At 44.6% G+C, this 14,743-nt stretch overlaps 1 protein-coding gene across 1 annotated transcript in view; it reads right to left on the minus strand.

Moving 5' to 3' along the window:
• Mllt3 (MLLT3, super elongation complex subunit) overlaps positions 1–10,949 on the minus strand; it is a 272,382-nt gene extending 261,433 nt beyond the window's left edge. The window contains exons 1-2 of the mRNA XM_005352707.3: positions 10,727–10,949; positions 9,276–9,456 (exon numbers count right to left, since the gene is read on the minus strand). Of these exons, the coding sequence (XP_005352764.1) occupies positions 9,276–9,456; positions 10,727–10,738 (193 nt within the window). The 5' untranslated portion in view covers positions 10,739–10,949. The remainder of the gene's footprint in view (positions 1–9,275; positions 9,457–10,726) is intronic.
• Between the last annotated feature and the right edge of the window lie 3,794 nt (positions 10,950–14,743).

Genomic DNA, 14,743 nt, shown 5'->3' on the forward strand with positions numbered 1-14,743 from the left:
CCTGCCTCTGCCTCCCGAGTGCTGGGATTAAAGGTGTGTGCCACCACCGCCCGGCACAGCCTTATTTCTTATAGCAAGATTCTATATCCTTCATTCCACTGCAAGACTGCCAGAGAGAAGAGTGGTGACAACCATCAGGAGATGGCTGCCTGCCACCATGCACCAACTTCCTAGTGACTTTGGTACAAGGGAAATAATTTTAATATTTACTTTATATGCGTGAATGTTTTGACTACATGCATGCTTGTCCATCGTGTGCATTCCTAGTGTCCACAGAAGCAAAAGGATAGCCAATCCCCTGTAACTGGAATTATAGGCAGTTGTGAGCTGCCAATAGGTACCGGGAACTGAACCTGGGTCCTCTACAAAAGCAGCAAGTTCTCGTAACCACAGAGCCATCTTTCCAGCCTCCCAGCCTAGGAGAATGTCTTAAATCAATCCATAAAAGGAATCTGATTTTATATGAAAGTAGCCACAGTACTTTTTCGTTTAAAATATTATCTACCGTGGTCGTCACCACTTAACTAAGCCTAGGTCGTGCCTATAAAAGCGGTTATTACTAAACATTTCTCTGCTAATATAAGTGAATAGTTACTCAGTGCGTTCAAAGTAAACACTGACCACCATTTATGACCAGTTCTCTTTGCACAGGGACACTTATGACTCATTCTGTCCACATGCACGACCCCCACACATTTCTAACCGTCTGATTAGAAGAGACTGGTTGGGGCTGTAGCTCGGCTGGCTAAGTGCTTGCCTAGCAGGGAAGAAACCCTAAGTTGGATGCCCCCGCACCATGTAAACTGGGTGTGCCAGCACATACTTGGAATCCCACTACTTAAGAAAACAGGAGGAACAAAAGAGGATCAGAAGTTCAAGGCCACTCTCAACAGCACAGGGAACTCAAAGCTAGCTAGCTTGGGCTACACAAGCCCCCTCGAGATAGATAAATAAATAAACAGTAAACAAAAATGAAGACCCTCGAGTGTGGTTTCCAGCTCTGAGACGCAAAAGCTCACTGAAGGCAGGGACAACTCCTTCCTACTTCTGCTTATCTTGCAAATACAAATAAAGTCTGCTGGTTAAGCAAATTCTCACATCTATAAACAAGATTCTAAATCAAAGAAAGACAAGATGAAATAGATCAATCTGACAAAATTACTTCCTTGTATACAGCAAAAATGCCATAAACTAGGCTATGAGAAAAGAGCGTTCAATACAAATAACGGATTAGCATCCTATAAACAGCAACAAAAACAAAATAGGAACATCCTAATCATTTTCTGAAAAACTAAAAAAAGAATTCAATAAAAAAAAAATAAAATCTAGACGCAAAGGCATGGTGGTAAGATGAACACAAGTTTGAGATGAGTTCCAGGCTAGCCCAAAATATACCATAAGTCTTGTCTCAAAAAAACAAAACAAAGAAAACATATGATCAATAAACATGGGGAAATGCTTACAATACTTCCAATATGAATGAAAACTAACCACAAACAAAAATATTCCAATTCCATTATACATCAAATTATATATCAAAAATAAGATAAATAGCCTATACTGACAAAAATGCAGAGAAAAAATGAAACTCATTTCTGACCACGTCTAGCACAAATAAAGATGCACGTGTTCGCAATCAATGACTCCAGTTCTAGGCCGATTTCCAAACTCTGGTCCATGTGCATAAGGTTTAAGGTGCAAATATGCACACTGCAGAGGACAGAAAATGATCTATACAGTCTTCCTTAATAAAAGAAAACCAAGTCCACAATATGTTCCCACGACGAAATACTGGGGGAAGGACATTATAAGAAACGAATCGACTCCTACAGCTGAGAGGTGGCTGGATTAAAAACACCACCCTGAGAGAAGGGACAAGATGCTAAAGTATTCATTTATGAAAGTGTTCTGGTATATAGGAGCAATGAGTGTACAATCCGGATACTATCTTAATACACTCAATTGTGTACTGTGTAAAGGGGTAACTTTTATGGTATGTGAATTGTTTCTCAATTTAAAAAATAAACCAATTTAGTCAGTGGAGACACCCTTCACGTTGATTTTACACTAGCACTTACACAATCTAAGCGCACAAATGTAGATAAACAGAGGGGAAAGGTTAAAGAGGGAGAGGGAAAGTTTGGGAAGCGTTTAAAATCCATTGGCTACCCCTGTAAGACTTAATTCTTTAGAAAGGAAACAAAAAAACTAACATAGGAATATAAAGTCATTCTTTTTTGGTAGTACAAATTTGAGCCTTTGTTATATAATTATTTATATTTTCATATGGAGAATAAACAAGGTGTGATATTGAAAGACTTTAACCTAAGGATTCGGAAGTCAGAGGTAGGTGAATCCCTGACTTCCAGGCCTGCCAAGGCTACCCTGTCTCAAGAAAAGAAAAAAAAGGCAACTAGGAACTACACAGGCCATAAAGCAAGCACATCACAAAACGCAAACAGTAAATAAATACATGTGAATGAATATGTATTTGACACCACGGCTCAAATAAATGCAAATTAAAATAAAGTATTTATTTCATGCCACAAACTGACAGGCTTCCTTCCTTCCTTTCTTTTTTTTTTTTTTAAACTATTAATTTCAAGTTTAAGTAACTACGCAGGAAAATTGGTTGTCCTCTAAGCCCTGAGTAAGGATAAACTACAAAGTTTACAAAGTTTGGTAGAAAGTTTATGAACACATACAAAACTCTAAAATCTGTATACTTCTTGCTTGTTTTTGGTTTTGAGATAGGATTTCACTACGAGGATTACCTACAGATTGACCTGGTACTCACTTCGTACACCAGGCTGACCTTGAACTCACAGAGACCTGCCTGCCTGCTTTTGCCTCCAAAGTAAGGGGATTAAAGGCGTGTACCAGCACAGACAGCTAAAAAAAATAACAAATCTGTTTGCTTTTTTACTTGACTGTCTCCCCTATGAAAAATCAGAAAATCATGAAAAATGAATGTCAAGGCTATCCACTACGACATTATTCAAACTAAAATCAAAATAGGGAGCAATCTAAAGGTTCAAGCAAAGCATGATAAATCCACAGTTAATATAATGTTATGAAACTGAAGAGGGTAAAGAGATGATTTTCTATGAAAGTGGAAATGCTCATCTGTCTATCCTCAGAACCAAACTGTTTTCTAATCACTCCAAAACATCCTTGCTGAGTGAGCTAATATTAACCACTAGGCTAGGTATGTGTATCTTTAACCCCTGAGGCAGAGGGTCTGAGTTCAAGGACAACCTTGTATACAGAGAGTTCCAGGTCAACTACAAAGTGAAACCCTGTCCCAGAATAAACAGATATAGACAGATAAAAACTACAAAAGTAGTTATTCTGTATTATTATAACATAGACATTATACATAATGTACATATTCTAGTTACAAATGCATTACATGCTTATTTTACACATGTTACATATTATATACAATATATGCAAAATTATTACACGTTAGAAAACATATTAAGACATTAATAGCTAAAACATGTACATACGAGTAGATAGATACAATACCTGACTACAGAAATATTAACCAGCTATCTATGAAAATTTCAAATAACTTATTTCTCTGTATTAGGCTTTTTAAATAAATGTACGTATGTCTATACTTTAGAAAAGAAACATGATTTTCATTTAAATTTGAAATGGTATGAACACTTCATAAAGGCCACTGTCCAATTGCCGCATGCAATTTCCTACTCTTTTAAAGATTTATTTACAGACAGGTGGAGGTGCACGCCTTTAATCTCAGCGCTAGGCAGGCGGAGGCAGGCTGGGCTCTGTGAGTTCAAGGCCAGCCTGGTCTACAGAGAAAGTTCCAGGACAGCTAAGGCTAAACAGAGAAACCCTGTAACCCCCCCCCCAAAAAAAAAACAACAAAAAGTAAATAAATAAATCTATTTATATGTCTCTGTGTAGGTCTGTTTGAGATTATGCAATATTTGTGCAGGTTTGCCTACAGAGGACATAAAAAGGTGACAATTCCTCAGCACTGGAGTTAGAGGAAGCTGGAAACTACCACAATGTGGTGCTGGGAACTGACCCAGGGTCCTCTGCAAAGGCAACCAGCACTCTTAACCTTGGGCCATGATTCCAGCCCAGTTTCCCATTTTCTAAAGACAACTCCTGGGTGACACAGATCACCCAGAGATGAGCAACGGAGGGGAAAAGGAAGAGGGGAATAAGAAGAGGAAAGAGGGGGAAGAGAAGGAAGGAGGAAGGGGAGAGAGGCAGGGAGACAGCATCAGCTGCGCCACCTGTAAGGTAAAATCATAAAACCAATCTTAGTTCACGGAGAAAGTTCTATGGGGGCGTGGGCTCACCTAAAATAATTCCTGTACTAACAAACCTCTGTATAAGACAAAGAGCATCGTATCAGACAGATTGTAAAGTCACCTATAAACTACATCCAGCCAAACTCCAATTTGGATTACCCCCTTGTGGAAGGAAACAGTGAAATAACTGTTGCTCCCTTGGCATCTGAGGAGGGAAAAACCTTGTAACTCCTGCCTTTTCTTCTTCTGCACCACGAGTATTATCACTGGCAACAGCAGTAATGACTACAAGGGGAACTCGCTGTGTACACAGTAGGCTTTCTATCCATGTCAGACTGTATACTTAATACCTAGTTTATATTGGTCCAGGATGTCCTCTGCAGACTCCGCTGTTCCTCAGACCTATTTCTTGGAACGGTGACACATTTTCACAGTGGCTCTGAGTTTCTCTGTCTCATTCTCAGCAGTACACAGTATATCTGGGACTGTGTAGCAGGAAGCAACACAACTGACTGAATACAACAGTGGCTACAGTAGCCACTGTTCATACTGATAAAACCAGACATCAAAGACACTTGTACCGTAAACGCATGCTACTTCTCACTAACTCTTGTTTAAAGAATCTTTTTCATTAAAACAATATACACTGGCAGATCATAGGTTGGTTATTTTTACATAGAAAGGCTCTCAAGTCTGATTTGTAAGAATACAGTCTGAAATTTCCTAAGTTTAAGAATGATGGCATATCTAACCTTAGATTTACAAGCTGTAGTTCTTTCTACACCTATTCTCGCAACACAAATTAAATTTAAAAAAAAAAAAAAACGGTGACCCAAGAGGTAGCCTAACCCAGCCTTGGCCCTGATTCCTCTTCCCATGAAGCAACAGTATATCCATAGTTTTATGGATCACTCTTACATGACCACATGCTAGTCTAACGGGAGAGCTATTCTATCAGACTGTACTTCTACTTCAGTCTCACAGAGTTCTATGTGATCATCATGGTCTTTTAAACATAGGGGATTTTCTTCAAGTAAAATCCCGTCACCAGAAGCACCCCCTCAAGGCAACCATTGGCAAGACTGATGCCCAGCATCCAGAACCTCTGGGGAAGCACATTCCTTAATGGATCACCAGGACAAGCTGCCTCACCAGCTAACAGCTCTTTAAGATGTCCTGACATTTACATATAGATTTGCCACTTTTTACAGATTCCCATCATTTACGTGCACTCATCTGAGGTCCCCTACTTGGCTTCCTTCCTGATTTTTGCTTTCAAAAAAGTCACAAGAAATATTTGATCTGTTTGCATACTTGCGAAGTCATACCTACTAGAAAATTCCTACTAATCTGCTGGGTTCAGTGATACAGACATGTTGAAATCATAATCAATTTTAGCCAAATGCCCTCCAAACTTTCCATGCCCAGTTGACACTTCTACCTGCCGCAGATGAGATCCTCCAGCAACTCATGTTGCTGTCAAGTGCCTCGGGAAGGTGTTCACGCTACTTCACCCTATGCACTGATCAGTGTAATTCCCATCAGAACCATACGCAACTGAGATTCACCCATCCTTATTCCTTTAGTTTGTACATTTTTCAAGTGCCTCCAAAGACAAAATACACAGGATATATACAAAGCCCTCAACGAATAAACCTTCAAATACTAGGCACCTCAATAAAAAGACTTGTCCAAATTACTTAAGAGACACAAATCAGAGCTAAATAATAAAGCCAATCATGAATGCCTAAACCAAAAGGAGCTGTGAAGGTGTACTGATTATGTTTCATCTGCCCACTCAAGGGACTAAAGGTGACAAATAGAAAGCTAGCAAATCATACCAGTGGCCAAATTAGCTTTCATAAAATAAAAAGCAGCAGCTTTCACATCATAAATGTCAATAGAACAGATTGCAATAGTAAGGATGGCCATAATTGGAAGTTCACTGGAACTTATATCTGACTAAAAATGAAAACATTAATATTTTAAATGGAATGTTTTGAATATAACTATTCATTTCAGTCATATCAGACCAGCATAAATCTTTGGTAATAATACATAAGCTATGGTCTTTTCCTGCAAATAGATAGTCTGAGAATGCATCAACTCTGACCTGCCTATTCTTCATTAGCTAATGGATATTCTAGGCTTCACTGTTTCATCAAAATCTCTTTCTAGGACTGTGTGCCAGTAGTTTTAAATTAAAGGTCTCCCACACATCTTTGTGACAGAGTAAAACCTCATTAATTCAAATCCAATTAGCTCAATTCTGAAATAGTACATATAATTCTCATTTGGCAACAAGTTGAAAATACTATAATTTCTTCCCCTACAAGTTCTCATAATATTATTGTGAAGTAAAGGAAATCAACCTGAAAATCAATTTGCTTTTCTAAACCAAGGATTACAAAGCTAAGAACTCATCCATCTTCATGGCTGAACAGTTCATGCTCAGATCTGGGGTTCCTCCGCTTACTAGCTACTGTATACAATGCAAGGGCATTAACTTGTCACTGCTAATAGTTTAGAGTATAAGCATTCCTTTAAGCATACTGGATTCAGAGCTCTCTCAAATTCATTTTTGCAGTTCCTCTGATTTCCAATCAATTAAACTTTAGCCTATCAATTATATCCACCATATAGCAAGACACAGCATCTTGAAAGACACTAGAAGCCTTATAAATGCCTGGCAATCTTATTCTCCATTTATTCTTATCATTTTCAAAGATTTGATAAGTCAGCAAATGGATCCCCGGATTAAGCTACATGCTTGGTGTGCTTGAGTTTACAACTAGCTATTCCCAACGAACAGTGAAATCTCTAGCAATCTGAATCACAGTAATTACAGTGTGACAAGGTCCCTCATGGGCTACAGAAATTGGCATTTTTCCCAGGACTTGTCACATCATGGGAACCACACAACACAAATAAAAATCCAAAAATAAACATTTTAAAACAATGGCTTATAGACTGCATAAAGAAGAAACTCCGCAGTTGAGAATTAAAACTGTAAAGTCCAATCAACAGACGACCCTCACTAGAGAGATGGAGAAGACGTGGCTACTGCCAAGGACTCAGCACACCTTGCAGGTGACTGCCATGTGAACAGAAACCCGCTTCCCTCGGGCTGAACAGAAGATCATTCAGTATGGGAACCACAGGGCAGCATCACCACACAACCCACAGAAGCAGAGAAATGGGGGTTAAGTAGGAAAGAGGGGGGCTTCGATTTTGTGGGCCAATTAGCTTATTGTCAAGGTGCCCAAACAAAGTTACCTTAAGAGCAACATTGTCCAACAACTGAGTTGATTTCCCCTATCACAACAAATACTGCTTTTTAATATGTGTTTTGCCTTAAAGTGAACAGCAGCTAAGTTGCTGGAGCAGAGTACCAAGGAGCTCGGAAGGTGTTTCTTTTGTTTAAATTCCTCTGCTGTGGCTCTCCAGACTCGGGAAGAGAGAGTCCAACTAACATCCTCCCCACTCACCTGCAGGCAGCCTGGCAAGGCACATTCTTATCATGGCTTGGAGGAAACACAAATCAGAGCATCTGTCTATATGTTCATATAAAATGCTAACAGATGCTAAGTGTTACCTCCTATAGGGCCATGTATATTCCTAGCTCAGTTAGAAGACGGAGGTACTTCTTAACCATTCAACAAAGCCTATCAGAATTCCAACTGGTCAAGTTTCGGAAAGGAGCTGTAAACCTAACCACTAAAGGCACAAAACCAGAATCCTACTTCCCATTATACAAGCACTGAAAATGAAAATAAACACAGAAAACACAAACTCCGCCACCTCAAAGGGACACATCTTTCTTTCCTTTATTCGGCCCCTGAATGTTCAATAATTTCCACATCACTCTAAGCAGAATGGATTTATTATGATGTTACTCTAAGAAACTGCAGGAGTTCTAGATGCCAATAAAGATTACGGATCAAATGGAAGATAACTACTAACCATTGTGTCGACTTAGATAAATAAAGCTGCACACAAACAAAGCACCTTATTGTACGTGTACTGTTGCCTCCAGTAATCCAACTAAAGCAACCAGACAGCCGCTTTCCAGAGGCAGAAGGGAATGGAAACCAGTATTTTTCATAGCCTCTTCAAACATCGTTTTAAATGACATCCCTTTTCTGCATCCACCCAAACCGTCCTGCTTTTTATTGAAGACGTTGAGGACCACTGAGTCTCAGCAACAGTATGCAAAAACTCAAATTTATGACTGAGGATCAAGGTGTAGAAAGAACTCATAGGCAAAACAGCATCATTCTCTGAAACTTAGCTTTCAACCTTAAAGGAACGCCCCCTCCTTCCCTTGGGGGTCCCAAACAGAAGGAAGACACTTCAGAATGTGCACCATATCTACTGGGGCAGTAAAGTGCCAAGGGGGGAGTGGGGAGTAAGTCCCAAACTAGGAAAATCCAGGCTGAGGTGAGGTGGATGGAGGCTAACTCCCAAAGGGACAGTCTACAGAAACTGGCACCTAGTGGCTCAAACAGAGGCCAACGGAGCCTAGAGAACTGACTTCTCAAAACGGAACAATAACTCCCTCCAATGCATTCGTGGCTAGTAACACAGGTGAATCTCAATTTCTCCAGGAGGGGAAGAAAAGGCGCAAAGTGTTTATTCCCTCCAGCCCCACTCTCCAAAGCTCCAAACCCAGTAACTAATTGTACCTTCCCCAAAGGACCCACAGCAACCCAAGAGGGCTGGGATGAATAAACACGCGACACCTGACGGTCCTTTCTCTGCGCTGACTTTCCGGGAGCCCCAGTCGACCGCTTGCGCGCGCGGGCGGGCGACAGCAGGGACCTGGCCAGCAAGACACCGCCCCCCCCCCGCCCGGGTCCCAGGCTAGACAGGCAAGCGCGACGCGGGGGGCGGGGAACGGTCCGGGGAGCGCCCGGGCCCCGCGATTGTTTCCTCTGGAGCAAAGACATTTTTTATCAAGTCTCTTTTGTATTCGTGCCCTACCTCTTTTTGGCCTAGGGAAGCTTTCGTGCAAGTGGAAGACGACTTTCTCCACAAAGTGCTGGATGTTACTGTGCTCCGGGCCGCGCACGAACACCATCCAGTCGTGGGTGAAGCCCTCCACCGTGGGTTTCTTCCTCACCTGGGCGCGGTGCCCCAGCTCCAGCTTCACCTGCACGGCACACTGCGGGCAGGGGGAGGAGAGACAGCAGTGAACAACAGGAAGGCGACTGTTCGCTGCTCAACATTGCGCCTGACATTTTTTCCCTCCTCCTCGAAACGCACATAAAAGGAAACGGCAGTGCCCTCTGCATCCACGTTTCACGCGCGTGGGCGCGCACACCCCACACCCCCAGATACACCAAGCCGGGCCGCAGGGGCCCCGGGCGCCGCTGCACAGCGGCCGGGATTGTAACGGAATGTTACCCCTTGTCGCGAAGGGGGTCGGGGAAAGGGGAGAACACGACCACCACGGCAAGCACAACAAACGCGTTGGTAACAAATTAGGAGACAATCAGGACGAAATGCCGGGGTGCTTTCCCGGCGTGGGAGGGGGGGTGGCTGGACTGGGGGTCTGGGAGTTCTGGCGAGCCCCCTCCCCGAAAGTACCGCGGCGACAGGCACACGCCGAGGAAGTCTTTGTGTACGTGTGTGTGTGCGTGTGGAGCGCGGTGCCAGGAGGAATGGAAACTACAGGCAGCCTCTGCTGATGGGCACAAACTCCCGTGTTCTTTCTTACCACGGGGTTCATGCACAAGAATGAGCCGTCGTCTCACTCACACACACACACACACAAGCCCGCACGAAAACACGCCGAGGCATCCATAACTCAAAGCACCCCGCACCCCTCAGCGATCAGCTCCCCACGACCGGCGAGGCCAGCCCAACACAGCCCCCGCTGCACACTTTCAAGAGCCAAAGTGGTCGCAAACTCCCTCCTGACCCCCCCCCCCGCCTCCCCGAAAGCCACGAAACGCAGAAAGGCAGGGCTGCTGGCGGACCGCCGCTGAGCCCCGGTCGCGCACACCGGCCGCTGGGGCAAAGTTGCGAGCAGCCCCGCCGCTGTCAGCCCGCACACTCGGGCTCACGCGCGCGCCGCGGAGAACGCACCATCGTGGCGGCCGCGGCGCTCGGCGGAGGTGCGGCCGCAGAGGCTGCTCGCCGCGTCCCCGGACCGTGCCCGCAGCTCCCGGCGGCGGCGGCGGCTGAAATATGGCTGAGTTATTATTCGCCTCCTTTCACCGGGTGTGAGTGTGTGTGTGCGCGCGTGTGAGCCAGAGGGAGTGTGAGTGCGCTTCTTGCAATTGCAAAGAGGCGAGGCGGGCGGGAGCTCCCCGCGAGCAAAACCAACCTTTCTCTAATTGGAACCGCGGAGCGCTGGCGCTGTCTGGGCTGCGGCGGGGCGGAGGAAGAGAGGGAGGGGGGCTTTTATTATTATTTTTGCATGTACTTACCGAGCTAGCCATGCCTGGGGGCCCGGAGGTTTGCCGGGGTGTTGTGTGGTACCCCCCTCCCCCGCCCCCTTCAGCTGTAATTCATGAAGAGGCTGCTATGAATGAGAGCGCGCCCGGGAGCGGAGGGTAGATGGCGGACATGCTCTGCCTTGGCCCCCACCCCACCCCGCGCTCTCTCTCTCTCTTGCTCGCTTATTAAACTCAGCCCCAAAAGCAAAAGCAGCAGCAGCAGCAGCAGCAGCAGCTCCGGGGCCAGAGGATGAGTCCGGAGCATGCGCCGTGGCGCCTGACACCCGGGCTTCAAGCCTCTCGGGGCGGAGGGAGGGCGCGCGGGCGGGGCGGAGCGCGCGGGGAGGCCGAGCGACCGAGCCAGGGGGAGCTCGAAAGAGCCAATCAGCGGCCGCCTCCCGAAACCCCGGCGGCCCGCAGCGCCACACTGGAACGCCTCGCTTAAAGTAACAGGTTCCTGCTGGGGACGGGGGGGGGTAGGAAATGGAGGGAGGAGGCCCGGCGCGGGGGGAGCGGCCAGCTGGGGAGCCATCCCGGCCCCTGTGCAAACTCCGTTCGCCCTACAATAAAAAACGGATTAAAACTGCTGGAATGTGGCCACTGCCTGGAGCCCCCAGCCGCCGGAGAAGGGGTTGTTAAATCAAATCTTTGGCGGTAGTGAGCACGTTTGAAAAGGGGGAGCGGGCTTGCTTTTACTTTCCACCATGGATCTTTGTAGGTTTGTGCTGAAATCGCAAGAACGCACACCCAAACAAACTTACTTAAACAGAGAGCGAGAGAAATCCACGCGATCCAAAAAAAAAAAAAAAAAAAAAGGAAAAAAAAAACAACTCCAAATAGCAATGCCGGGACTGAACAGTCCGCGGCAACCTTATGTACATCCCTTCTCTCCCCCCCCCTCCCGCCATCTACTCCCCAGGCACCAGCCCACCCCGCCCTCTTGCCATTGCCACTGAAAATTTAAAAATGAAATGAACGCGAAACAAGAATGCCATTTCCTTCCTGGGAAACGCCTCCTGTCTTGGTTATCCCGAGCTGAGAAGCGGCACAAAACCGTACCCAGGTGAAAGCGAGACACCTGGGAGTGCCCGGTGAAGACCCTTTGGGAAGCAGCTTCCCCGCTGTTTTCCTGGAGAGACTTTCCCGCTGACAACCTGCTGGGTTGCATCAGGGTCTGTCCTCTAAGGAGGCAGGAGGCTGGGAGCCTTAAAATAGATAAAGTTAATACTGACTGTAATGTGCATAAATTGGATTATAATCTTTAGGCATATTGGTGGCAGCCAACGTAATCCATCTCTGGATATTAATCCACTTAGGCTCCCGGGTGACAACCCCTTGCAGGAGTGTTCCAGAGTCGCTCCTCTACAAAGGCTTCAGCTCCGATTGTATTTTGTCTCTGTGGCCGTGGATAAAATATCAAGAAATACGTGGGGCGAAAAAAAAAAAGTTACTAGCTTCCTCTAGAAACACAGACAACCTTTAAAAAGGAAACGGATAAGATCTAGACGAGATACGAAAATGAAAGATGGGTGTGACTTTGTTTCGTTAAATAAAGTTCTTCTACCTTTCTGGCTCTTAATTCCTTTCTTGAACTGCTGTGGTGGTGGTGGCTGGTTTCCGGACTTTATCTTTTTGTTCACTACCCTTTTCCTCCGGATCGCCAACTTCTTTACTTCTTTTCTCCCTGTCCTTTTCTCTCTCTTCCTCTTTCTGACACAACTTTGTTGTTTTCCTCATCCCTCCGCCCCCCCGCGCCCAGAGACCATGAAAGACAGTCTGGCCCTTGCATTGAAGACTTCCGAATAACGGGAAGGAGGTTCACCAGGTTCTCCATGATCACGTTCAGTTCTCCCAACTGCTCTCAATGTAGATGTCTGGAATCAGAGAGGCTCAACCACTTCCAGCCAAGCCCAAAGCAGCAAGTTTTCAACTCCAGTAGTGTGGTTTAGCTAAACCTGTGTCTCCCATCCTTCAGGATCCTGCACAGAGGGGAGATGCTATCTGAGGGAGAACTTCAATACAAGTCCAAGTACATATTTTTCAGTCATGTCTATCAGCGCATGTCATCGTGTGTGTGTGTGTGTGTGTGTGTGTGTGTGTTTGTGTATGTGTGTAAGCACTAAGTTTGCATACACACAGACCTGCTCTGTGTGGTATACAAGTGAGGGGTGACTATCGACTCTGCACCTTACACCACTTGTCAAATGCCATATTGTAGGGACAACTCTAAATGAGGGGATCGGAGCTGAAGATTATATGAATATGACTTCAGTGAAGTTATTTCTAACGAGTGGTGACCATTCCGCATCCGCTCCAATTCCAGATTGGCTCTCTGTGTGTTCTCTCCAGAAACTGTACCTTGTATTTGTAAGAGGGAGTCTCAGCCCACCCCCACACCCGCCTGTGCGTGTGTGTGTGTAAAATGTTTCCTCGTGTATTCTAGCAATCACAAATAAATCATAGCCTCTGACCACCGAGTCTTTCCCCAACGCCCTTTCTTTCTCAAAGAATGCTTTAAAATCCCTGAAAGTAAAGTAATTCCCAGTCTGCAGACGCTGGAGATTTAAAATATGCCAGTAGATGGCGCACAGAGCCCTTCCACGAACGTCCTTACGTGACCCTCTTCACAACAAAAAGACTTCGACCAGGAAAATGAAAAAGAAAACACAACCCGGAATACTCTAGGTTCAACTTTGAACAAAGGAATTTACACCAGTCTTTCCATTTTTTATTTGTAACTGTTTTAATAAGTTGACTGTTAACAACAATAAAATTGTGATAGCAAATGTACTTCCTGTCCATTTATTTTGAAAATCTTCAGTTTGGAATATAAATGTGGGAAATCAGTACTTGACGATATAAGTGTAGAAAACGCACTCAAAACAAACAGAGTGGCTGATTCCAATTGGGGAGCTAAAGCAGGAGGTTCTACGTGTCAAGCAAGGCTAATCATACTACCCAGCAAACCTGGACTTCATGAGACATTTTCGCAACCACCAAAATGTAGCGAAGAGAAATTTTAAAACAAACATCAGTGCTAGATAGCAAAAAGATAGGAGTAATTAAAACGAAACGGTCAATGACAAAAAGCATCTCCTGGTCCAAATAAAAATTATCACATGAATATTGTAACGTATAGTACAGTATGAGATTGAGTTATTCTAATGAACGGAAAGGCGATTAGCATCAAATTAAATAAGAACAGTGATGAAGAATGAAAAAGAACATGTGTGTATGTGAGCTTAACTCCTACACTGCCACCACGCCACTGGCCTGACCCCAGACTTTTCGTCTCATTGCTTTGCTAGTTTGGAACTTCAAACCAGTTTGGATGTTTCTGCCAGAAGGAAAGGAAAAGATAGCCTTTCAAATGTTGTTAGGGTGTTATAAAGCACCCTACAATAGATTTCACCTACTTGTTGTGACAGGTTATTGGTACACAAACTCCACTAATCAAATCAACAAAAATTAGCCACTGTCTACTGCGGCGGCACGTTGCCCAGTGATGCCGAGGGAATACTTTTATGAGGTATGGTTGAAAAAGTTTGGATTATTGAACCTTTAGACTGCTCCCCACAGAGACTCGTACCATGAGTAGCAGTGCCCTTCTGTCCACAGCACAAAATAAATGTGCTGTGATTCTGGTTTGCTGGTGTCAGCTTCACAGCACACAGTCCACTCATTCCCAGAAAAAAAAAATTAGCCACTGTCTATACTTTGCTGTATGGATGGATATGTCAGGGAAGAGGAAGGGCCATGGAAAGCTACTAGACAATAGAACAGACAGTAGACATTTTGCTAGCTGTATATTCAGAATAACTAAGGGTTTTCCCCCATTATGATCTATCTTGTTTGTCTGCTTTATGAAATACATCCATACATGTATTTACCAAAACTGGGCTATATGTCAAGAACAGTGATAGAATCTAAGACTACAAGAATGAAGAATAAAGCCGGGCATTGGTGGCGCACGCCTTTAATCCCAGCACTCGGGAGGCAGAGGCAGGC

This window comes from Microtus ochrogaster, chromosome 10 (genome assembly GCF_000317375.1).
Source record: "Microtus ochrogaster isolate Prairie Vole_2 chromosome 10, MicOch1.0, whole genome shotgun sequence".
NCBI classification, from domain to species: domain Eukaryota; kingdom Metazoa; phylum Chordata; class Mammalia; order Rodentia; family Cricetidae; genus Microtus; species Microtus ochrogaster.